This window comes from Trichechus manatus, unplaced genomic scaffold (genome assembly GCF_000243295.1).
Source record: "Trichechus manatus latirostris isolate Lorelei unplaced genomic scaffold, TriManLat1.0 scaffold00033, whole genome shotgun sequence".
Classification (NCBI taxonomy): Eukaryota; Metazoa; Chordata; class Mammalia; order Sirenia; family Trichechidae; genus Trichechus; species Trichechus manatus.
This window is the reverse complement of record NW_004443969.1, coordinates 15,221,074-15,248,598: the sequence shown is the minus strand read 5'-3', so window position 1 is coordinate 15,248,598 and position 27,525 is coordinate 15,221,074. Positions and strand designations below refer to the sequence as shown.

General features: G+C 34.7%; 1 protein-coding gene across 1 annotated transcript in view; it reads left to right on the top strand.

Moving 5' to 3' along the window:
* LRP1B (LDL receptor related protein 1B) overlaps nucleotides 1-27,525 on the top strand; it is a 1,771,065-nt gene that overhangs the window by 1,653,458 nt on the left and 90,082 nt on the right. Inside the window, exons 75-79 of the mRNA XM_004375116.1 lie at nucleotides 6,853-6,959; nucleotides 13,021-13,137; nucleotides 14,835-15,008; nucleotides 17,396-17,521; nucleotides 21,641-21,805. Of these exons, the coding sequence (XP_004375173.1) occupies nucleotides 6,853-6,959; nucleotides 13,021-13,137; nucleotides 14,835-15,008; nucleotides 17,396-17,521; nucleotides 21,641-21,805 (689 nt within the window). The remainder of the gene's footprint in view (nucleotides 1-6,852; nucleotides 6,960-13,020; nucleotides 13,138-14,834; nucleotides 15,009-17,395; nucleotides 17,522-21,640; nucleotides 21,806-27,525) is intronic.

The window sequence follows — 27,525 nt, the reverse complement described above, 5'->3', positions numbered from 1 at the left end:
AGTTCCAATCTCCCCGCAGCCTCTCCAACATTTGTTATTTCCGGTGTTTTTGATTTATGCCAGTAATGCCGGGGTGAGATGGCATCTCATTGTGGTTTTAATTTGCATTTCTCTAATGGCTAGTGATCTTGAGCATTTCCTCATGTGTCTGTTGGCCACTTGAATGTCTTCTTTGGTGAAGTGTTCATTTCCTTTGTCCGTTTTTAAGTTTTTAATTGGATTATTTGTCTTTTTGTTGTAGAGGTGGTGGATTTTCTTATAGATGTTAGAGATTAGACATTTGTCTGATTTATAAAGTCCAAAAATTTTTTTCCCACTCTGTAGGTTCTCTTTTTACTCTTGGGTGAAGCCTTTTGATGAGCATAAGTGTTTTATTTTTAGAAGATCCCAGTAATCTAGCTTATTTTCTGGGATTTGTATCCTGTTAATGCTGTATATTAGGGCCTCTAGCATTTATCCTATTTTTTCTTCAATGAACTTTATAGTTTTTGGCTTTGCATTTATGTCTTTGATCCAAATTGAATTAGTTTTTGTGCGTAATGTGAGGTGTGGGTCCTGTTTCATTTTTCTTTGCAGATGGACATCCTATTCTGCCAGCACCATTTGTTAAAAAGATTATCTTTTCCTTATTTGAGGGACTTTGGGCCCTTGTTGAAGATCAGGTGACCATAAGTGGATGGATTTACATCTAGTTCTCTATTCTGTTCCATTGATCAATGTATCTGTTGTTGTACCAGTACCAGGTTGTTTTGACTACCATAGCTGTATAGTAGGTTCTGAAGTCAGGTAGTGAAAGTCCTCCTACTTTATTCTTCTTCTTCAATAGAGCTTTACTTATCCGGGGCTTTTTCCCTTTCCATATAAAGTTAATGGTTAATTTTTCCATCTCTTTGAAGAATGCTGTTGGTATTTGGATCGGGATTGCGTTGTATTTGTAAATTGCTTTGGGTAGAATTGTCATTTTCACTGTGTTAACTCTACCTGTCCATGAGCGTGGGATATTTTTCCATTTATGTAAATCCCGTTGAGTTTCTTGCAGTAGTCTTTTGTAGTTTTCTTTGTATAGGTCTTTTACATCCTGGTTAGATTTACTCCTAAGTATTTTATTTTTTTAGGAGCTATAGTAAATGGTATTGATTTCCTGTTTTCCTTTCCATCGTTCTCTTAATTGGTGTATAGGAATCTAACTGATTTTTGTATGTTTATCTTGTACCCTGCTACTCTGCTGAATCTGTTAGTTCCAGTAGTTTTCTCGTGGAGTCTTTAGGGTTTTCTATGTATAGTATCATATCATCTGCAAACAGGGACAGTTTAACTTCTTCATTACCAGTTTCAATGCCTTTTATTTCTTTTTCTTGCCTTATTGTTCTAGCTAGGACTTCCAGCAGAATATTAAATAGGAGTGGAGATAAAGGGCATCATTGTCTTGTTCCTGTTCTCAAGGGAAATGTTTTCAGCCTCTCTCCATTAAGAGCGATGTTGGCCATTGTTTTGCATAGATGCCCTTTATTATATTGAGACATTTCCCTTTTATACCTATTTTATTGAGAGTTTTTATCAGGAAGCAGTGTTGGACTTGTCGAATGCCTTTTCTGCGTCAATTAAGATGATCATGTGATTCCTTTCTTTCCTTTTATTTATGTGGTGGATTACATTGATTGATTTTCTATTGTTGAACCATCTTTGCATACCTGAAGTGAATCCCACTTGGTCATGGTATATAATTTTCTTGATGTGCTGCTGAATTCTATTGGCTAGAATTTTGTTGAGAATATTTGCATCTATATTCATGAGAGATATTGGTCTGTAATTTTCTTTTTTTGTGGCATCTTTGCCTAGTTTTGGTATCAGGGTTATGCTGGTTTCATAAAATGAATTCGGAAGTATCTCTTCCTTTTCTATGTTCTGAAATAGTTTGAGTGGTACTAGTATAACCTCTTCTCTGAATGTTTGGTAGAATTCTCCAGTGAAGCCATATGGGCCAGGGCTCTTTTTTTGTTGGGAGTTTTTTAATTACCTTTTCAATCTCTTATCTTGTTATGGGTCTGTTCAGATTTTCAGCATCACTTTGTGGTAGTTTGGGTTCGTAGGGTGTTTCTAGAAATTCATCTATTTCCTCCAGGTTTTCCAAATTTGTTGGAGTATAGTGTTTCATAATACTCTGTTATAATCGTTTTTATTTTTGTTGGGTCTGTTGTAATGTCCCCCATTTCATTTATTATTTGGATTATTTGCATCCTCTCTTGTTTTTCTTTTGTCAGTCTGGCCAGTGGTTTGTCGATTTTGTTGATCCTTTCAAAGAACCAAGTTTTGGTTTTGTTGATTCTTTCTATTGTTTTTCTATTCTCTATATTTCATTTATTTCTGCTCTGATCTTTGTTATTTCCTTTTTTCTAGTGGCTGTGGGCTTTTCTTTTTTCTGTTCTCTTTCTATTTGTTCAAGTTCTGTAGTTAATGTTTTGATTTTTTCCCTTTCTTCTTTTTTGATGTGTGCATCTATTGCTACAAATTGTCCTCTGAAGACTGCCTTTGCTGTGTCCCAAACGTTTTAGTATGATATGTTTTCATTCTTGTTTGATTCTAGGAATTTTCTGATTCCATCTCTGATTTCTTCTGTTACCCAGTGATGTGTAAGCAGGGTGTTATTCAGTTTCCAAGTAATTGATTTTTTTCCCTTGGTCTTCTTGTTGTTAATTTCTACCTTGATGGCATTGTGATCAGAGAAGATACTTTGAATTATCTCAACGTTTTGGCTCTTGTTGAAGATTGCTCTGTGGCCTAAGATGTGGTCTATTCTGGAGAACATTCCATGTGCTTTGGAAAGAATGTGTACTTTGCAGCTGTTAGGTGGGGTGTTCTATATATATCTATGAGGTCAAGTTGGCTGACTGTGCCCTTTAGGTCTTCTGTATCTTTGCTGAGTTTCTAGATGTTTTGTCCTTTACCGAGAGTGATGTGTTGAAGTCTCCTACTATTATTGTGGAACTGTCAGTTTCTCTTTTCAGAGCTGTTAGAGTTTGTTTTATGTATTTTGGGGCCTTGTCATTGGGTGTGTAGATGTTTATTACGGTTATGTCTTCATGATGGATCATCCCCTTAATCATTATATAGTGTCCTTCTTTGTCTTTTATGGTGGATTTTGTTTTAAAGGCTATTTTATCTGAGATTAGTATTGCCACTCTTGCTCTTTTTGTTAGCTGTTTGCTGGATATATTTTTTTCCATCCTTTGATTTTTAATAAATTTATGCCTTTGTTTCTAAGGTGTGTCACATGTAGACAACATATGCATGGATCCGGTTTTTTCTTATCCATTCTGTCACTCTCCATCTCTTTATGGGTGCATTTCTGCCATTTGTATTCACTGTAATCATGCATAGATGTGAGTTTATTCCTGTCATTTTGTAGTGCTTTTTTCTGTGGTGATGACGTTTTCTTTGTTCCTCTTACTTTCATGTGCTGAGTTCCTTTTGTTTGTGGATTTTTTTTTTCATTTCTTTTGTTTTTGTAGGTTTTGTTTTTACTGAGACTTTATGTTTTTCTTCTTTATCTTGATGAGTAGGTTTGTTAACTTTCTTTGTGGTTACCTTGAAATTTACCCTTCTTTTCCTAGGTTTGAACCAGTCTATTATTACTTAGGATCACCTTGCCGTCCTCTCCATTAGAAGGTTCTATACCTCCACTCTTTATTCCCTTTTTTATTGTTCTGATGCTGTTGTCATTTACAGATTAACCTCTCTGGTTCCTTGTTGTAATTCTTTTCATTTTGGGTAATCCTTAAGAGTTCATTTGCTAGGGTGGTATCTGGCTACTACAATCCTGTGTCCTGTATTCAGCCTGTGGCCTGATGCTGTTTGTTCTCAGATCAGAGGGCTCTCTTTAATAAGTCTTGTAAGTTTGGTTTGGTTTTTACATAGCCCCTTAATTTCTGTTTATCTGGAAATGACCTAATTTTACCATCATATTTGAATGAGAGTTTTGCAGGATATATTATTTGTGGCTGGCAATGTTTTTTTTCAAGGTTTTGTATATGTCATCCCATTGCCTTCTTGCCTGCATGGTTTCTGCCAGATAATCTGAGTTTAGTATTATTGTTTCTCCTCTGTATGTGACTATTTGTTTTTCTCGAGCTGCTCTCAGTATTCTTTGTCTTTGGTTTTAGCAAGTGTGATTATGATATGCCTTGGTGATTTTCTTTTGGGGTCTATCCTACATGGGGTTCGTTGAGCTTCTTGGATGGCCAGCTTTCCATCTTTCATGATATTGGGGAAGTTTTTTGTCAGCAATTCTTCAATGATTCTCTCTGTGTTTTCTGTTTTCTCCCCCTGTTCTGGAAATCTGATCACTCACAGATTTCTGCTTTTGATTGTATCCCGCATAATTCTCAGTGTTTCTTCATTTTTCTTCATTTTTTTTCCTGATTTTTCCTCAGAGTTGTATCCAAGTATTTGTCTTCAATTTCACTGATTTTATCTTCCATCGTTTCAAATCTGCTCCTCAGCCCTTCTATGACACTGTCCGTTTCTGAAATCTTGTTGTTTATCTTTTTGATTTCTAATTGTTGTTTTTGTATGATTTCTAGTTGTGAATTTATTTTAGCATTCTGTTCCTGTATTATTTTCTTGAATTCTTCCATTTTTTTGTCTGTATTTTCCATGAATTTGTCTGCCTTTTCCATGAATTTGTCTATTTTTCCCAAATTTTTATCTACTTTTTGCTTCAACTCTTGGATAATTCTGAACATTAGAGATTTTAATTCCCTATCAGTTAATTCTAGTGCTTTTTCTTCTACTGGAAAGTCATCTGATGTTTTATTTTGGATGCCTACTAGAACCATCCTGTCCTGTTTTTGTATACGTTTTGATATTGTCTGCTGTTTTCCATGCATTCAGTAGTTATTTTCCTCATTTGTTAATTGTAGGTTTGTTTGTTTTGTCCTGCTTTTTTGTTTTATTTGGTTGTGTCTGAATAGGTGGGCTGTGCATTCTTTGTTGTTTGCTCGTCTGTGAGCATGATACTTTTCACTGCCTTCTCCAGTGGACAACATCAGTCACTCAGGTATGGTACAGCAGGGTAGGTCCAGCTGGAGGGGAGTTGCTGGGATGAGTGGTTTGTGGCATGTACCAGGGCTGACATTGTGGAGCGGGAATCAGTGCAGGGCAGATTCCAGTAGGCTGTGCCTGTGCTGCTTGGGAGTGTGATATTCAGTGCACAGTGCAGGTAGGTAGGAAGAAGGCAGCAGATTGTGATGTGTGGAGGTAAGATGTGTATGGGAAAGATTAGAGAGAGGAGAGAGAAACAGGAGCCAAAAACATATACACAAGCAAAAAAGAGTGGTAAGGGAGCTTACTATTGGAGTGCAGAGTTGAGACACTGAGAAATGGGGAAAAACAAAAACAAGGAAAAGAAAGAAAAAGGGTTAAAGAAAAAAATGAAGAAATCAAGAAACTGGAAATGAAGAAAAACAAAAAATGAAATAGGAGAGAGAAGAAAACAAAACAAAGAAACAAAAAAACAAAAAAAACCAAAAAACCCCCCAAAAAAGAAATGCTCCCAGGGATGTCCCTGTGTGTCTACACAGAGTAAAGGAGTAGCTTGCAAGCAGTGCATTACTTCCTGGCTAGAAGGGGCTCCCAAGCCAAGAAAAGAAAAAGAAAACAAACAAAGAAATCAAAACAGAACAAATCAGACCAAACAAACAAACAAACAAAAGCCCTGGGGGTCCCACCAGCGTGGAGGCTCGGGGCAGAAAGCAGTTTCACCCTCGAGCAGAGTTTTGCAGCCTTTCAGGAAGAAGCAAAGATGGCACACGGAGCCAGGTATTTGAGAGAAAGGAGGGGGAGGTCGTGAGAGGTAAGGAAGAAATCTAAAGAAGCATAAAAAAGCAACACCAGCAGCCAACAAATGACACTCAGGGAGCCGGCCAGTGTGGGCATGTGGAATCCAAAAGACACCAGGTTGATGCCGGCGCTTCTCAGCCAGGAAACTGTGGCCACAGGAGACATAGGAGACCGAGTGGGGGTGAAGAAGGGTGGGGGTGGGAAAGCATATATCACTGGTTACTGGTTGTTCTGTCTCCTGCTGGAAGGTCTGTGAAGCTGCTTTCTTGTACCCCCTGATCACTGATGTCCAATAGGAGTCCAAGATGGTAGATTTGTGCTGCGGTATCTGATAGGGGACCTCTGCATGTATCTCTCCTCACTCTCTGTTCTTGGTCAGTTTCTTATTCCACTCAGCACTTGGCTTTTCTCTTTTTTTTTTCTCTTCATTTGATTCTTAGGGTTTCAGGACTGACATGTGACTCTGTTTAACTTAGTTTTTCGGATCTTTGCTGCGGAGGGACGGCGTGGTGTTTCTGACTATAGCACCATGTTGCCTGGAAGTCCCTCATAAATTGAACTTTGAATATCAGATAATAAGCTATTATTTATCTTATTAGGAAATACTAAACCAAACGAAACCCATTGTCGTCAAGTCAAATCCAACTTATAGCAACACTATAGGACAGAATAGAACTGCACTATAGGGTTTCCTAGGAGTGGCTGTTAGATTCAAACTGCCAACCTTTTGGTTAGCAGTCGAGCTCTTAACCACTGCACCATCAGGGCTCCTATTAAGAAATAGTTGTCAAAATGTAGTGTTCATAGTATAGAATTTGTTTAAATGTCAGTTCCTGGGAACCTCTGTTGAAGGTTCCCATTCTTTGCGTGTAGAGTTACATCCAGGAATCTGCATTTTAAGGCACCCTGGTGTGATTCTGATGCTCATAGTGTGGAGAGGCACTGCTTTTTTGGAAAAGAATCAGATTGTAACAGTACCATCAACAGTCTAACCTCTTGACCTCCTCTCTTCAGGATGATGTACTGGACAGTCGTTGGGGACCACTCCCATATAGAAGAAGCAGCCATGGATGGTACTCTGAGAAGAATTTTAGTACAAAAGAATTTACAGAGACCCACAGGTATGATGTGTTTCTGATGCACTCTAAAATGAGGAGTAGCATGATAAAATTATTAGTATTACAATGTTTTCTTGTTTCTTTGGCAATATAATCATGTTTACAAGCAATAAAATAATGTATAGTAATGACTTATAAGTCATTAATATTTCATGTTATATTTTCCCAACTTGCAAGTGAGGTCTTTGCCATGTTGCCGGTTTTATTGCGGGGATGTTATTTGAAAATTGCTTAGGTTATAAGGCTATTAGTAGAATTTCACATGCTTGAAATTTTGACTGTTTATAGCAGTATATAAGGTTATTTTTACAAATATATGTTTATGATGGAATAGACAGTATTATTCCTGGAAGATGAGACAAAGAGGTGAGAAAATACAAATAATTTTTGAAAAAGACAGGTTTTGTGATTCCGTACCTTGTAATTCACAGCTTTTTTCAATCTAACTTCAACCTCTCTCCCAGTCTTGTCACCTAAGCTACTACTCTGTACTCTCCAAACTGTTCAGGAGCTCAAGCCATTTTTTTCTACTTCCATGTTCTTCTCCCAGCTCTCCCATCTAGAATGCTTTTCAACTTTTGTCTGCCTAGCTGAATCTTACCCAGCTTTTAAGATCTAACATTAGCATTTCTTCCTCAGTAAAGTATTTTCAGACTACAGCAGCCTCAGGGATTCCATGCCACCTTCATCCCCACATCCTCATGAGAAAGTCAGTACACATTCTTTTTAGCACATTTTATTTAACAATCATGCTTTGTAGTATCTTACATAGTTCAAGATTTATTTATATTTTATACTTACAGTCTTATTAACTTTTAATGTTAATGAACTTTTCTTCAACTAGATTGTTTTTATTCTTGATGGAAAAAGTAAAAGGCTTTGGAATTTAGTTCATTTCCGCGAATGTGTCTTCCTTCAATTATTTATTAAGAAAATACCAATTGAATACCTGCCACGTGCTGGAAACTATCCCAGATGCTGAAGAACTAAGTTCCTACCCTTGTTAAGAAAGTTCCAACATTCATAAAGTCTTCCTTCTTGTAGAGAATAGAATATACACTTATGTATAATGTCAGATAGTTATTAGCGCTATTTAGGAAAAAACAAGCAAATAAACATGGTAAAGGATGGGAGTGTCTGAGCCCACTCACATGTAGTGGGCATATACTGAGTTTTCTGCCCAGCCACTGTACTCTGAGAACTTCTGCCACATTTATAGGTGTGGACACTCAGGAACCATTTATTCACTCATTCAACCTATATTTACTGTGTGGCTAGTATGTAATAGGCATGATTCCAGGTATTTGGAATATAAGAGTGAACACACAGCATAAATTCCTGTCCTCCTGGTGCTTACTTTCTGGTGAGGGGCAGAGGGCTGAGATGGGAATGCACAAATATAATATTTAAAAAGTAAACTATAAAGTAAGTTATCGTGGTAAGTGCTATGGAGAAAAGAGCAAAACCAGAGCAGGAGGAAGGATGAAGAATGGAGGAGGGACAGGTTGCAGTATAACATTACATCCTTAGAGTAGGCCTTTTGACAAGGTGACACCTGAATGCACATTGTGTGGTCCTGTCCCCCAACCATAGGTTGATTAATATTCCATATGTAGACCTGGACCCAAGCTAAGCCAATCAAGTGCAGATGTCTCACAGAGAGTTGAAAATAAAATAGCAGTAAATATCTTCAAATTTTCTTTGGGCTCCTCTTAAAAAAACAAACAAACAAAAACACCCAAACCCACTACTGTTGATTTGATTCCCACTCATAGCAACCCTATAGGACAGAGTAGAACTACTCCATAGTTTCCAAGGCTGTAATCTTTACAGAAGCAAACTGCCACATCCTTATCCCTCTGAACGGCTGTTGGGTTAGAGCTGCCAGCCTTCTGGTTAACAGCCGATGGCTTTAACCACTGCGCCATCAGGGCTCCTTTGGGCCCTTCTTCAAAACCAAACCTGTTGCTGTTGAGTCAATTCTGGCTCACAGTGACCCTCTTACCATGTCTTAAATCAAGGATATGGTAGTGTACACTTGCTGATTATTACTACCTTAAAAGTCTTGTATTTCTTTTAACATGGAATGTATATCTTTTTCTCTGTTTTTGAAAACACAGAGAGCTTAATTCGCTAGCTTGAAATCTTCTACCTTAAATATTACATTGGTACTATGGCATTTCTCAAAAGATATTGCTTTCTCTATTTTCTTTTTCTCATAGCGGCCCTATAGGATGGAGTAGAACTTTTTCTCATTTGAGACTAGAGGAAATAGTGGAAAGATCGTAGAAAATTTCAGAGTTCAACAAGTGAGATGCAGGTTACAGAAACGTAATAGTGATTTTGGTATCATGAGAGATGTTAAGAAAATGAATATATGCTTAGTGCCATTATCATGCATCACTAAAACTTAGTGAGCCTGTGTCTTTATATTTTGTATGTCTTCCAAATTGTGATTGTGTTGTGCTTTATTAGAACAAGTATGACATTTTATTTTTTTCTGTACTTTTCCTGACTTCGTCCCAAATATTCATCATTCTCAGTTCTGATAATAATCAGTCCCTTGAGACTTGATTTTTCTTTCTTTCTTTTTTCATTTAGATTTTATTATTGGTTCTTTTTTATTAAAGACAAAAAGGAGACGTGGTATTTTAAAAATAGAAACAAACTTTTTCTTCATATAAACTTCTTCTATAACAGGAAGAGTTAGTTGATTCCTTTATTAACTTTTTAATTTAAAAGACTACCTTTTTTATTAAAGGGCTTAAGGAAAAATCAAAGTCATTGATTTTTGGATCTTTTGGAATATAAATCCCACTTATCTAAAAGCTTTGTTGTATAAATTCTATCTAGATATAATTCTATTCAATAGTATAGTATACCAAAGCCGATAAAGACAGGTATGTCTTAGAGCAGCCTAGACCAATGATACAGTATATAATGCTTTGAAGAACTGCTACTGCTGCTGAAACTGAAGAAATAATATTGTTAGTTAACTTGGTTTAGACATCCATTGTTTTCTTCTTTTTTATGATTAGAAAATGTCATATATTTTCATGTAAAGACCAATTTTGTTGAGGACAACTTTTTGTTGTATCTACTTCTTTATTCTATTATGCTAGTAAGAGAGAAAGAAAAGTGTTTTCAACCCTTCTCAGATAACTGCTTTGATGTATAATGGCAGCAGCATAAAATTGGATCATTTTATGGTTTATATTGTCCATAATTATACATGAAGAAGCAAAAACACAACTGCTAAGATGACTTTAAAGAGCAAATTAATCATTGAGCAGAAACTAGTCAAACATGCATGGGCCAGTTCTTTTAATTGCTAAGTCATCACTTAGAGGCTGGTTGGGTGCAGTATATCTTTATATTATACCTGAAGAACAATATTTATATTAAGCGTGATTATATTTAAGCTATATCTATGTACTTAACGGAAGGATTATTATGGTTTTGACCACAATTTTTTTAGTTTGACTGTTAAGTCTTGGACAGTACACACAAGAATACAATTAGCACATACTCAAAAATAACTTACATTCAGCTGGCCTGCCACTGAGGTGTATCTCCATTGTTTTCTGAAGGTTCTAATCGAGAGAGCTCTTTCATGTTCAGCTGTCAAAGGCATTTAAATTGCATTGTACATTCAAAGTATGCATTGTGAGCCCTGCTGGCACAAATGGTTAAGTGCTCAGCTGTAGCTAACTGAAAGGTTGGTGGTTGAAACCCATCCAGAGGCTCCATGGGAGAAAGACCTGGAGATCTGCTTTTGTAAAGATTGTTGTTATCGTTGTTGCTAAGTGCCATTGAGTTGGTTCTGACTCATAGGGACCCTAGGTACAACAGCCAAGAAAGCTCTGTGGGGCAGTTCTACTGTCACATGAGGTCACTACGAGTCAGAATCTACCAGACGACACCGAACAACAGTAACGGCTGGCTAAATCACTAAAATTAACATCTACTCAATGAAGATTTATTATAGAATATGCTTACATTTCTGTGTTGAAGGAAGACATACTTTACTTCCTAAGATACCCTTTGTCTTAGAGATGTTTTTGCAAGAAAATTTTGGCTGAACACCAATAAAATTTATTAAATTAAAATTTTAAAACATTAAGTAAATAAATAAAGACCTTTTAAAAATAATTTTTGTAGGTAAAATGGTAGACTACTGATAATTGTATATATTATTTTAATTTATTGTTATTCACTGACAGATACCGATGATGGTAATGCGGACAAGCAGTCTCAGAGCAAATTAATGATTAGAGTGAGAAGTTTAACCACCAGTAGAACCTTAATTAAGTAATTTACTATTCATTCTTCCCTACCGTAATCATCAATCTTTAGTTAAAGTTCAGCACACATACAGGTGTCTTACAACACTGTAGGATAACTCCAATAACAACAACAAAAAGACCAAACTCATTGTTGTCACTCTGGTTCCCACTAATCGTGATCCCAAGGAGCCCTGGTGGTGCAGTGGTTAAGCACTTGGCTGTTAACTGAAAGAAAGTTCAGCAACTCAATGGCACACAACAACAAAAACAATGATAATCCCATATAGGTGCAAATGTCTTATGATTAAGTCCATGAACATTTTATATTTTAAGAACTGCACTTCCATGGAGGGATTAAGAATATTCCTAATTTACACTGAATTATTGTAAATAATGTAAGATAAGTAATATTATTAATGAATTAATTCTGCGTATACTATAGAAAGAAGATAAAAAATGAAATATGATAGAAAAGTCTAATAGAAAAAAAAAACCAAAACACAAAAAGCCATTGTCATGGAGCAGATTCCAACTCAGCCACTCTATGGGACAGAGCAGAACTGCCCTGTAGGGTTTCCACGTCTATAATCTTTACAGAAGCAAACTGTCACATCTTTCTCCCATGGAGCGGCTGATGAATTCAAACCTCCAATCTTTTAGTTAGCGGCTGAGCGCTTAACCAATGTGCCACCAGGGCTCCTTGATAGAAAAATAGCCATAAATAGAAAAGTATACAGATAACACAACCTTGCTTGCTGAAAGCAAAGAAGACTTGAAGCACTTATTGATGAAGATCAAAGTCCACAGCTTTCAGTATGGATTACACCTCAACATAAAGAAAACAAAAATCCTCACAACTGGACCAATAAACAACATCATGATAACCAGAGAAAATACTGAAGTTGTCAAAGATTTCATTTTACTTGTATCCACAGTCAAAGTCCATGGAAGCAGCAGTCAAGAAATCAAGTGACGTATTGCATTGGGCAAATCTGCTGCAAAGACCTCTTTAAAGTATTGAAAAGCAAAGATGTCACTTTGAGGACTAAGGTGTGCCTGACCTAAGCCAGGATATTTTAAATCATCTCATATGCATGCGAAATCTGGACAATGAATGAGGAAGACAGAAGAAGAATTGACACCTTTGAATTATGGTGTTGGTGAAGAATATGGAATATACCATGGACTGCCAGAAGAACAAACAAATCTGTCTTGGAAGAAGTACAGCAAGGGTGCTCCTTGGAAATGAGGATGGCAAGACTTCATCTCATATACTTTGGACGTGTTATCAGGAGGGACAAGTCCCTGGAGAAGGACATCATGCTTGGTAAGATCAGTGAAAAAGAGGAACACCCAAGACAAGATGGACTGACACAGTGGCTGCAACAATGGGCTCAAACATAGCAAAGATTGTCAGGATGGCACAAGACCGGGCAGTGTTTTCATTCTGTTGTTCATAGGGTCGATGTGAGTTGGAACCAACATGGGGGCACCTAACAACACAACGATATCTGGAAAGGAAAGGCAATTCATAAAGATTTCTTCTATGCAAAGTAAGATTTTTACTGTAGCTTTTTAAATAAGATCTATGTAATCTAAACACGTGTGTCTGAGTTAACAATTGAGTTATTTCAAGTTTTCTGATTTCTACAGTTCCCAGATGCAGACTGTGAGCCATTTCTATGATTCTTGTACGTATGCATTAAGAAGCAAAAACATAATTTTATAGTAATTTCAACTTGATTTTTATTATTTGTCCATGTGTGCTGATTTTGCAGGCCTGGCTGTGGATCATTTTAGTGAACGCATCTATTGGGCTGACTTCGAGCTCTCTGTTATTGGCAGTGTTTTGTATGATGGCTCTGATTCAGTAGTCTCTGTCAGCAGCAAACAAGGTTTGTGAAGTGTTTTTGTTTCAAATATTATTGAGAATATTAAATGATAGTATATAAATATAAGTATGGAAGCTTTATAGGTATAGAAGCTTTTTGGATTTTCTCAAAATTCTCCTTTCAACTTGTAGCTCTTACTGTGGGTTAAAATTTTCATTCTTACTTAAAAAACAAAGAGAGCAGCGAAGAAGAATTTCTTGCCTCTAGGACAAACATGGTCCATTGTTGCCCAGACTCATAAAATAAATTTATTCTGTTGCTTCTGTGGCTGTTGCATTCAGCGCAGACCTCTTCAAGTAGTCAACATTAGTACCTGTGAAAACTAATTTTTATTTCTAGTTGTAGTGATAGCAAGCAGGAAATTAGTTGTATACAGTAAAACGTCTTAGGAACAATTATTCTTATAGATAATTATAAGGCTACTCTCACCATGTGAAAAGCAGTGTGTAAAATTGACAATTTTCCCTCTACCACCAGTAACCTCAGAATATGCTTGTGTTCTTTTTTGTACCCTTTTTAGATCCACCTCTCTGTCTGCCTCTTTCTTCCCTCTCTCTTATTTTCCCACACTACTTGCCCAACTCAGTTCTCTCTACTGAATCTAATTTCTCCCTCCTTTTTTCTCTCCACCTTTCCTTATTCACAACAAATTGTTCACACTATCACTTGAAGTTTTTATTTACCTGTTTATTTATTTAACATAACTTTGCTTCTTGTTTTTTCACAAAAGCAGGGAAGTTGAGAAATGAAATTTTGCTTTCATTGTGCCTTTGCCTAAAGTGTGTGTTTTTGTATCTATGACCCTAGATGATAATAATTCCGAAGTCCTGTAATTGATTACAATAAAGTTGAAGAGTTTCCATTTAAGTGTACATTTTACTATTTGAGGAAACATTGATGAAAAATATACAGACTAAAAACGCATTTTATGTTTTGCAGTTTGTAATTATTTAAACATATTTTAATTTTATTTGTTATACATTTTAGTACCAAAAGTTAGGTTAATTAACCTTTTTTTAATTTCTTAAAATAATAGTCATAGAATGTGAAAAATTATGATCACTATTATTTTTAGTCAAACTATTCACATGCATGATTGCCACTTGCCAGTTTGGTTTCTTTATTGCATTTCAAAAACAGACAATAGTAATATCAAATTTTTTCTAAGATTTATTTTTTAAAACCACCTCATGATTGCTTGATAAATCAGTCATGCAAATAATCCAGTTTGATCATTAATTTGATCCAGAACGCACACTGAGAATTTGTGAACTGTCTGTTTTTGTGCTGTGGATGTAGTTGGCCCGTAGGCGTTTTTTTGTGAACTGTACAGCATAGAGGATTACTCTGCAATACCATATTTTATGCAAATAACACACATAGAAGGTGCTCATTATTTGCATAAAAATGCGGTAATAAGCCCCCAGGAAATGCTTTATGCTGATGAAGGTGAGAAAAGTGATAATGGAAATATTTTTTATGTTCTTAGAGAGATGTTTAGTTTCCCACATATTTCTACTGCAAATAAATTAATTCAAACAACTGTATAGCTAATATTAAAAAATATTCCAATTCTGAAAAATTTTTTTTAAAAGGACAGTAACAACGTTGTCTGTATGATCATGGATAAACTTAGGTAATTTTCTTAAGTCTAAGAATATACATTGCAACTTTTGTAATCCCTCCTTTTAAAATTCTAGGCTTGTTACATCCACATAGGATTGATGTCTTTGAAGATTATATATATGGAGCAGGACCTAAAAATGGTGTATTTCGAGTACAAAAATTTGGCCATGGTTCAGTAGAGTACCTAGCTTTAGATGTTGATAAAACAAAAGGTGCTTTGATATCTCATCGCTATAAACAAGTTGACTGTAAGTACAATATTTTATAAAGTTGTATCTGTAGGTACATTTTCTTCCCTATAACTCTCAGAAGAATATATTTTTAAAATACCTTAACTATTTCAGCATCTTAACCCTAGTGTATTAAACTTCAATTTTGATGTCACCAAACTTTGCAATTTATCAAAGTCAAGGTTAAGATAATGCAGACGTTTGCATTTCTGCCATAACATTATGGAATTTTTTAACATTTGGCTATGTATTCTTAGAATTAGAATTGATTTATATACATATATCTATATCTATCTATCTATCTATATATATAAAGTCTCATTCTGTTTTTCTAAAATGCTTAAAACCTGTGAGTCTAGAGTCAAAACAAGAAAGTAACAAGCTTCATCATTAGCCATTTTTGTTCTTGTTACTGATAACCAAGTAACTGTCACAGCGTTAACGTTTCATCCTTAAGTGAATACAAGGAGAGCTTTTCCTGAGTTGTGTTTTCTCTGATCTATTTGTTTAGTGATTTATTATTGTTACTTGCCCTCATAGAAAGGAGCAGGTAAACAATCAAGGTTATTTTCTCAAAAAATATGTTTCAAACACTACCATCAAAAGACATTAATGTGCAAAGTAAAAAATATATATCACTGAAATTTTAATGATCTGTCTTTATGTGTGAGCTCACTCTTTAAGAAACTTTTAAAAGATTTATTTATAATCATTCCTCATAGTAAAGAAGGAGCTCTGGCAGTACAGTGGTTAAGTGCTCAACCGTTGACTGAAAAGTCAGCAATTCGAACCCATCAGCTGCTCTGCAGAAGAAAGATGTGACAGTTGGCTTCCATAAAGATTTACAGCCTTGGAAACTTTATAGAGCAGTTCTACTCTGTCCTATAGGGTTGTGATATGCTGGAATCTATTCTATGGCAGTGAGTTTGGCTCATGGTAAATAAAAAGGGATTTTGCCTCATTTGGTACAATAATCTGGAAAAAGAAGAGGTGATATTTGTCCAGATCAGTTTTTAAAAAAGATGAAAACAAAATATGTTCCCTAAATACTTTCCTAAATTCTGTTCAAGCGTTTGATACTCTTTACCAGTTATCTGACGTAATGGTTCCAAGGTTACTATACTTTCAACTTATTTATTTTCTGGATTTCCTCTAGTTCTGTCCTAGAAAACTTCAACTTGCTTCCATCAAGTTTGAATGACTCAACTTAAAACATTTACCTATGAAACCAATCAAATTGAATGTATCTCAAGAACATCCCCTTTCCGACTCTCCACCTATCTTGCATACCAATGAAAATAACCCCTTTAAGCCCCCAAGGCACTTCTCCAACATCGTGGTTAGAATAATTTCAACTTTTGAATCAGACAGAAGTCATCTTGTGATAGGATTTTTAATGAATTATTATATTCTCCTGATTTTCCAGAGAAAACTAATTATTTGTAATCCAGTACGTTTTTTTTTTCCCCAGAAATACCCCAAATCATAGTTTTTCGTTCTTTATCCCTAAAGGATACCTAGAAACAATGAAATATGCAGACACTCCCTCTCATCCTCTACTTCTGCTTAATTCATATTAATATTCATAGTCAAATATTGCCACTTTGATTAAAAAAATAACTAAAATCCTACTCTGAATATAATAGGTGTTTGAATAGTTATTCTTACAGAAAGAAAGCCACTTACATAGTCACCAGTGCATCTACCTAGGTGCCATTTTTGTTTCATTCTAAAGAAAGAATCTCTATTTCTACCCAATGTTCTTAAGGAGAGCCATGAGCAGCGCTGACAGCAGAGGATGCTGATTGGGTAGAAATTTAGACAACCGTAAATGTGGCACATATTTACCCATGCACATGAACTCCTATCTAATAGAAAGGAAATTGTGTTAAACATGATTTTCAGGGAAAAGAGGTCATATTATTTTTTGAACTGTCAAATATATATGGACTTTAAGCCTTTGTAAATACCAGAGGGAAATTGTTTCTGTCTCTTTGAACACTGTCCTGGAGTAACCTAAGATGAGAGTTAGATTGCAAAGGACTTCAGTTGGCTTTACTTTTAATCATAGCCCAGGCTGCACTTTGGAACCTCAGACCAGCTTTCTTGCCAAAAAGCTCTTAGTCACAGGGAAAAGTGACGAAGTATAGATTTGAACAATTTCTTTTCTGTCATAGGAAGTGTAAATTAAGGCTAGTTTACTAGTGATGAGGATTAGGGAATAATTTACCTCCACCCATAAATGAGAACAGTAACATTGAAATTGGGTACTCCCAGAAGAAATTCGATATGGTTTCTTTTCAACATTGTTTATTCATCATTTCACCTCAATGAATTTTATGTTTTTGAAACCTATTGTATCTACAGGGGTGCATTTTTTTTTTCCTTTGTTTTGTTTTAATCAGTACCCAATCCATGCCTGGATTTAGCTTGTGAATTCCTCTGTTTGCTGAATCCTTCGGGGGCCACCTGTGTGTGTCCAGAAGGAAAGTATTTGATCAATGGCACCTGCAGTGATGACAACCTGTTAGGTAAGTATACTTTTATTCTAGAAACAATGAACTACTTCTGATGATAAATTTCCCCAACTATTGAAACTGAGCAAAATTATATACACAATCACCAATTTAGCTGTCTTGGTATTAATGACTCTTGAATGCTTGTGTAAATGATTCTTCTCTTGCAGTTGAAGACTTAATTCATTCTGCACTTGTTCACAAAGCAACACTGAACACTTAGCAAACATTTAACAATTGATTTAGGACTTCGATGTCATGCACAGAACCAGAAAATATTTTAATATAACTATTGTATCAGAGAAGACAATGATATTTTGGAGGATGTCATTCTGCTATCGGTTTAAATCAAACAGAAAAATCCAGTTATTCATTCAACAAGTTTATATTGCATACCTGTGTACCAAATGCTAATTTAGAAACTGAGGGTATCACAGTAAGCAAAACTGACAAGATTCCATCACTCTTTCTCATCACTCAAGGAGTTTAGATTTTAGAAGCTAAGGATTGGAGCAAACAATAAAAAAATTGAAATACCATTTCAAATGCTGGTAAGTGTTAAGTAATAAAATATATTTTGAGGGCTTATGAGCAAATCATAATTCTATGTGTTATATTTCTCACTTAATCCTTTCAGAAAAGCAATGGTATTATGCTGTAATCACCCGTACTTTAATGGATAAGAAAATTGAAGCATGGAGAGTCTAACTTAGTTGTCTAAGGTTACTTGTTAAGTGGTGATACTCCACAGTGAGTGTACTCTTAACCATGACATCCACCTCTGTGTCTCCATGTCACCTATGGTACCCATTTCCAGAGTCGTTGGTAGGATTAGAAATAACATACATAAAGTGCCTAGCACAATGTAGATACATAGCACTCTAAAATACGGTCATCACCAAGTAGATAAGAAAATGAAACAAGTTTTCTTCTGTATTAATTCACAAATTGTGTAGTTGTATGCTTGAAAGGAAGTAGATTGATTTATCTGAATGCAAACTTATTTCAAGACCTTTATTGAGAGATTTCAGTTTTACAATTTCAACCCAACTTGAAAGACACAGTTCTAGAAACTTCCTCAGAGCCCATTCTTATAATTTAAAAGAAAACTTTAAATTTAACTAATCAATGTTAAAAAAAATTCTCAATGGCTTCTAAGCATGGGAGCCTTAGTAATAGATAATTTGGACCTCTTCAGTTAGAAACATAAATAAGTGGGTTTCAAAATTATTGATTGGTGTAGGTAAAAGTCAATTTTTCCTGACATTAACATTTAATATAGCCAAGTTTTTTGGCTCTTTATAATTACTTGCCCTTCTCTAGCTGCTATTGTTAAATGATGAGCACACCGAATATTTTTAATCTTCATGTAAGGCATTTGAAATTCAAATGTTACTCATTCTTGGGTAAGTGTTCATCTGCTCTTGTCTATAGTTGATTATAATTGCTGGAGCTTGGTTACTGAGAGGTGATTTAGTTATTGACAAAAGCAGCCTACTTTTTCATTACAGAACAATTACCGTAGTTTTTGGAAGAATGTAACTCTAGTTTCATTTCGTCAGTGTTGTACTTTTAAATTATTGATGCCTAATGAGATACGGTATAGAAATGCGCATGCCCCAATGTGTAGGGGTTCTGAATATCTAGTGATTTATATAGACAGGTTGAAATGAATCCTCCCTTCATAATCTTAACTGTGTTCATAAAGCCTTAAGTACTTATTTTTTCTGTTCACACTCACAGCCTCTATTAGGACATTTCATGCTGAATGAGTTAGAAATGTTTTGTTAAATTTTAAATTATGCAAGCATACTTCAATTCTAGATCTAACCTCGGTATTCAACTGTTTGCTGACAATTTCCGCTTGTATTTGCATAGGTGTCTCCAATTTAATATGTTCAGAACTAAATCACTCCTCCAGGTCCTATTACCCTTGATCCGCTACTTCATTGTCACTGTCAGAAACTGAAGGATGATCTTAAGTTTTCTTTGTCCCTTTTATACAACATCGACGGGACTTTTACATCCCAATTACCTTTAGAAAACATCCACATTTATTCATTCTACATTATTTCAGGCTGTCATCTTCTGTAGCCAAGACAATTTAAATGGAATCCTAATAGTTTCTCTGCTTTCGTTGTATCCCCTGCCAATATATTCATCCTTAGATTTTATAGAACTCTTCAAAGACTCCACATTGCTTTCAGGGTAAAGTACAAAATTCAAGGATCTTCTCTGACACTGATATTTCTTCACATTCAATCATCTCTCTCCATTTCCTTCCTTGACACTCTCTAATTCAGGTTTAATCACAGCATTTCTTTAATGCCCACCTTATGGCATCCACCGACGTTAATCCACTTGAGCTGTACCATCAGTGTGCATTCTGAACAAAAAATGTTACTTGGTTATTTTACCTTAAAATAAGTGCCTGAATTGCCAGCTGAAATTTAACAATATTACCTTAAAGACTCAGCTTTCAGTTCTTCGTCTTTTTACTAGTTACCTGATATTGCCAGATATGGGCTAGAAATCAGATTCTTAATTTGTGTGTATGTGTGTATAGCATATGCATATTACTTAATATACACAGAGTTTTATCATTTTTCTTTCAATTAATATTCATAACAAATCTAGGAGTTTAGTTGTATATTTGTCATTAAGGCCATTTTAAAGATGAGATTACTGAGGCTCAGATAGGTTAATTTGTATGCCTAATGAGTAACAGAACCAGGACCTACACACAAGTGTCATTAAGCCAACTGTTGTTTTCTTTATACTGTATGTACTGTTTCATGAAAAAACTCCTTCATATTACAAATGCAAATTTTAGTACTGACAACCTGAAGGCTAGCTACATGGCAAAATATTGGAAATATTGTTTTGCAATGAGACAGGTCTCAGAATTATATGGCACTGCTGACAGATAGAAGGAGCCCTGGTGGTACAGTGGTTAAAGCACTCAGCTGCTAACCCACAGGTCGGAGGTTTGAACTTACCAGCCACTCCACGGGAGAAAGATGGGGCAGTCTACCTCCATAAAGATTTACAGCCTTCAAAACCCTATGGGGCAGTTCTACTATGTTGTATAGGGTCACTGTGAGTCGGAATTGACTTGACAGCCGTGGGTTTGGTTTTTGGAGGTTTACAGATAGGAATAGAAATAAATGAATCGTTGCATCATTTGGCATCACTGAGTCTCATTTGGATGTTCTTGTGATCATTACAATGATGTATTCAAGCCTCTGCCATGTATAGACCAATGTATATAAATAAGCAATATAGGCTAGTTAATTTTACCTACAATATAGGCACAGTTTAAGCAGAAAGCATATTCTTTTTTGTCCTGCTCTAAGTAAAGGAGAATTTCTAACGGAGCAAGGCCGTGTCAACACACGTAGCCAAATAACCTGAAAAAACTGGTTCCAAACTAGTCTTTATTATAAAAGTTTCATCAAATTGCTAAAAATTATTTTGCTACCTCAAGGAGTAACCATCATTTCTTACTCTCAGACAAAATGTCACTAAATAGGCAGGTCATGCTTAATCATTTAGAACCAATGTTACCTATGGAAATGTTTCTGACACTGTTCCATCACTATCTTGTACAAAGTCTAAATGACTTGTAGTTTGGGAGGTTTACCTGTTGTTAATAAGGACTGGCATCAAAGAGTATCTCTTTCATTTCTCTTTGCTATAAATACAACTTATATGTTATAAATATATCTTACTTATTTCAGTTTTATTTGGTATCAACTGTTCCTAGAAATAGGCCATGTTTGCCCATATCATAAGGAAAATTTCATGGTTCACGTAGATTTTATTTTTAGAAAGCTTCAGCCAGTTTTATTGTATTCATCAAATTTAACATTTAGCAGTTTAACACATACAAGAAATGGCTGATAATGCTTTCAGTCTAAAGAGGAAAAAGTTAATTTAGCATTTATATTTACCATTCAACAACTGGAATCTCTCTCTCTACAGATAGTATTTAATACTTAAGAGTAAGTGCTTCAGGAGTTAAAAAAAAAAAACTAAGTTCCTAGTATTTAAATATTTTCATTTATTTGCCTTATTCTTATTCAACCATCCACTGAATAACATGTTAATTTGTACATTTCTTTTCATAACTAGATGATTCATGCAAATTAACTTGTGAAAATGGAGGAAGATGCATTTTAAATGAGAAGGGTGATTTGAGATGTCACTGTTGGCCTAGTTACTCTGGAGACAGATGCGAAGTCAACCACTGTAGCAACTACTGTCAAAATGGAGGAACTTGCATACCATCCACTTTGGGTAAATGTCTGAGTGTCATTGTATATTCAAATCATGTGTATTTTTCCTTTTATGTGAAAAATATAAGAAAATAATATTACTAATATAATTCTTGATAACTTAAGAAAATAAAGAATATGCTAACATAAACTAAATTTAAGAGTTAATTCAACGTGACCAATGACAATTTGTTCTAAATTCAGTATATCAAAGTTAAAGTCCCAAAACTTAAACAAATGTGATGATTATTACCATGTGTTGATTGAGCATGAGCTGTGTGACAGGGCTGAATGCTTATAGGTATGCCAACCCTGGCTCAGAATAATTAAGTAGAGCTAGTTTTCCAAACCTAATATGGTTGACTCCATATTCTGTGCTCTTTATTGCGCAAATAGTTTTTTCTAATGCTAAAAATCAATTATTATGGAAAATTAGGTTAATTTTAAATGTAAATAACTGTACTAGCATATCTGAGAGCTCCTCATTCCCGTCTGAAATCTTAACTACTCTGTTGGAATTGCAATGTGATACATAATGTGCTTCAAAAATATCAGGTTACTACATGTTAGGATAACTTGAAATTTTTATTAATTTATGCAATAGCCATGTTCCCAAAACATGTTCTCCGCAGCGTATAAGTGAATACTGAAATATATTTTCCTACTGACTTCTATTAAAGTTAAAATATATTCTCATGGGAAAAAAATAATCCCAATGCATAATAAAAATCTAATTTGCAAATTCCAATATTCAGTGCAAGGGACATTATGCAACTGTCAGAGTGAAATCTATGCGCATTTAATTCTACTACAATAAATGTAAATTTAGTTAGTCAAATGGAAAATCAATCCATATGCTCTTTGTATTCCCTATATGGTTAATTTCCATCTTACTGGGAGTTCTCACTGCTTCTATTGCTTATGCTATTCTTTGAAGTATTCAGCATAATGCTAACCAAAAAAACCACATGAAGACGCTTTCTCAATGGAGTTCAGAAAAATCAAACTGTTTCTGATTTGCATCCTAACAGTAAAATTCATACTGTTTTGTTAAGTTTGATGTCTATAAATATTTTTGACTTATGATTAATTGATAATTATTCTAAGTAGTTAATAATATTCTGAAAATGTATTTAGAAGATTGACTGAAGTAGAAAAGGCACTAGGAGTCTTACTACATATTTTTATTTTGCTCCAGGAAAGTTAGTCAATATGTTAAAGTTACATTGTATTACTAAAGGAGAAATTGTATGCAAAAGAGAATTCATATCGGATGAATGTGTGCTAAAAGGATATGGCCTGTAATTGTATTTTAGTAACACAGATAACCTTTCTTTTATGGAAGAAACTTTTCTTAGGCCAAATGAGTTGTCTAGAGTTTAATTATTTAATTTCTAATTATTTAATTTTCTCATTATGATAATGAAATCCTTGGATTATAACCAGGTGATTTACTTTTATTTAACTTTAGAAACATTTAAGCAGACTAAACAGTTTGACAAAAGAGCCCTGGTGGCACAGTGGCTAAAGCACTCGACTGCGAACGAAAAGGTCAGTGGTTCTAACCCACCAGCCTCTCCACAGGAGAAAGATGTGGCAATCTGCTACCTTAAAGATTTCACAGCCTCGGAAACCATATGGGGCAGTTCTACTCTGTCCGATAGGATCGCTGTTGGTCAAAATCAACTTGATGGCGTGGGTTTAGTTTGGGTAGACAGTTTGACATTCCAAACTATGGCTATATATTCAACCTGCAATGGATCCACAGAGACAAATCATTATAAAACATTGAATTTGCTGTGCTGTTAATGGATTCTAAATTGTATATACTTGCCACAGAACTTTTAATGTTTTGTTCAAATCATTTCTCCAGAGCTTGCTGCATTCTTAAAATCTACAGTATATCAACTTTTGTCTATGCATCAAAATTATAGGTCTCGATTTACATAGATAATACGTTCAGGAAAGATTATATTTTGAATTAGTAATATAAATGTGTCCTCGTATGAATTCAACCTGAGAAATGATTATGTATTGTCTTATTGAATCTAATAATTAACAATAATATGATATTCAATTAAGTCATTAAGAAAGCATTTTTCACTTTTAAAAAGGTGGTTTTATAAAATCAGTTTGGTATTGTAAGCTGCTGAACTTTATTATCTCCTCACAAATGTTAATTTGTTAAACAAATCCCACTGGGCAATTCATGGATTTATTCATTGTTGGTTTACTTACAGTTGAGCTTTTGGCAAAATCCTATGTGGACACTATATAACTAGAGTTTGGGGCAAGTTTAATTAAAATTTATAAGTTTATGACAGTTGCATAGAACTATAGTAATTGAACAAAAGAAATATCACTAGTTAATTAAAAGCACATATCTGAGAGGTATAATTAAAATTTTGCATGCAGGAATGAGTTTTTTTCTCATTCCTTCAACTTTCTTTTTTTTTATAAAGTAATGAGCAAAAAAAATAAAATATATGAGCTATATATTCACATAGGAATGTACTACAAAATAAAATATTTAGACATATTTATTATATCAACAAGAGTCCATGTAGTTCATTTATAAGACCTGCTCATTGGACGATATATTTAAGACAAGGTTTGCCTTGGACAAGCTAATGTAAATCAGAGTACAGCAAAATATTTTTCTGTCATTCTGTTATAGAAAATAGAGAATAATTTATGAAAGTCTTTTTTTTTAATGCATCTTGGATATCATTAGGACATGTATGCAATTAACAAACATATTTGCAATTCATCTCTTAACTTTCTGAGTATTTATTCTCTATGGGATATTCATACTGTTTGGTATTTTCCTTGGACTTAGGGCCTGTTCTTTAGACTTTTAATGTTCATATCAGAATGAATCAGTATTTTTTACATAGATGATTTGGGAGAAACAAGGAAAAGGGTTGGTAAATTTAGGACAAGTTTAATGTCTTTACCCAAGTAATTCTACTCCTAAAGTTTGGTGTTATTCAGAAGGAAAGACATTTAGGAAGTTTTTAAAAATATATAAGGCAAAAGGCTTGGTAAAGATGTGTCAGTGCAATTTTGAATAGTAGGCATTACATTTGTATTGAATTATTTAAATGAATACAACAGGAAGAAGGAGGAATTTCTTATTGTAGCTCTCTCTATCAATAAACTGACAGTTATAATCAGAAATTAAAATAACAATAATTAATATTATTGGCAGGATCATAACAGTTAATGTGTATTGGATGCTATTGTCAGGCACTGTTCTCTGTTCTTGAATCCTCAAAACAAATCTATGAGAGAATGAAAGCAGGATTCTCTAAAATTCTGCTACTGCCTTCGTGAATCACAGTTATTGATTCATTTGGGCCATATGGTGAGAGCAACATTAAATTATTCAGCCTTATGAGGGAGAGCAGAAAACTTAGTATAAGCTTTCTAGGTTGATGACAGAAGGCTTGAGTTGGCTGACTTGCATTCACAAAAAAGACAAAAATGTTTCAGCCTCATTTCCACAAGGACCGCTGAAAATGAACTTTCCAGAAGTATAAATAGATCATGACCTATAATTTGAAACATGAGAGAATATATTAAGTAGTACCTGTTGAGGGAGCTAGATAACGCCCATAGTTCTTCCTTTTCTTTATCAGGCTTTGCTGAATAGTTCTCTGTAATCTTTGTGATACTTAAGACAGCCTGACAGCTATAGTCAACTTGCTAAAATTATGTATAAATTGGCATTCACTTTCAGTCCAGGAAAACATTGTATTAAGTGGAAAAATAGAATGTCAAATCTCTTTATCAAAGAGACCTGCAGTTGTTTAAAGCATTCAGAACTTTTATTGCTTGAATCAAAGTCAGAAGTGAAGACAGATTTCACAAAAAGAGAGTAGTCTTGCAGGCAACAGGTCAGGAGACAGGCTTTCCAATTGCAATCTCGTAACTAACTGAACGGCTCTGTAGTGATCTGTCTCTCAGTTTGTTTGTTTCTGTATAAAAGCATAAGACTGTGGCTTCATCCAAATAGAAAAGGGGTTTTTAGCAAAGACTTATTGATTGTATTTCTGTAGAACACGAAATGTATACCTTTGTAAACGTGCTTTCAAGTTGAAATGTCAATTAAATACTATTACTTAAAGACTGTTTATCAGACTATTAGACATATAATACCATATATAAGACATCTTAACCATGGACAAAAATTTAAGAGCATCAGACTGACTCAATCAGTGCCAAACTCAACTGTATGAATTCAAATACAGTGCTTAGCAAGAGAGCATACTAATGATGTTCAGCAGCAAGTACTGACCTCACAAAAGTAACAAGCATAGTTACTGCCTCATGGGAGGCTTAGATGAAATTACTTTTGTTAGCATGCCTTTGTGGCAACCAATCAACCATTTTTCAGCTTTGTGAATATATAGAAAAAAGATCATAATTTCTTTGTATCATTGAGCAGAGAGGCTATTTTGCCAGTTTAAATCAAACAATACTGGTTAAATCATACCGATGAACAGTAATTTTATGATCAGTGTAAAAATGTTTTATTAAATAAATCTAGCTTTTAAAGACACGTCTCAGTAGTACGGAAAAATATTGAAAAATACTAACACAAGATAACTCGATATTATTGAAATGAATATATATTGTTTTTGAGAAAATGGGGGTTGACAGTGATTGATATATTACTTAACAAAAAGTTACTTAGTAGAACCCAGCCAAATTACACTCTAAAATTATGGGCAAGTGGGCAGTGATTGCTTTACTGAATATAATTTTAACATTTGGGGAATTTTACAAACATAATTGTTGTTATTATGTTTATACCTACTGATATTTTTGAATTATTAATAAACACCCAAAACCCTGGAATATTTCTTAGGTATGTGTCTTAGTTATCTAATGCTACATTAACAGAAATACAACAAGCACGTGGCTTTAAAGAACAAAAATTTATTTTCTCACAATTTAGGAGGCTTGAAGTCCAAATTGAAGCTACCGGCTCTAGAGGAAGGCTCTTTCTCTGTTCCCTCTGAGGGAAAATATTTGTCTCTTTCAGCTTCTCTTCCTCAGGTCCTTGGAGCTCTTCAGGTGCCATCAATCTATTTTCTCCTTTGTTCTAGTCTCTGTGCCTAATCGGCTGTTTTTAATATCTCAAAAGTGGTTAGGTTTAAGACACACCCTACACCTGTATAGCCTCATTAACACACACACAAAAAAATCCTATTTCCAAATGGGATCACATTACAGGTATAGCGGTTAGAATTCCAACACACATTTTTTGGGGACACAATTCAATCCATCATAATGTACCATCTTATTTAATTCTTATCACTCTACATGTTTATATAGTGGCATTTTTTCAGATATGACCTAGAGTGCTTATATAATAAGACTAAAATCTAAAAACCTAGATTATTCCAAAGCTCTTAGACATCACCGATTATCATTGAAAATCAGCAGTATCATACTATCTGTCCATATCAGAGAAAGATCTGACTCTGACTTAAAGGTGACATGTAGTTAAATATGTCCATTTATCTACAGCTGAACTGCAATGAAATCATATAAATTTAATATTAATTTAACTGGGATTAATGGCCAATTTATGTAGTTACTTATCCTGATAAGAGAAAGAAAATATTCTATTGTTATTATGTATTTTAAAATATATTATTTTGAACTAATATATATGGGTTCAATATGGGCATGTTATGTCCAAAGGATTAAAAAAAATGCATTGAAATTCCA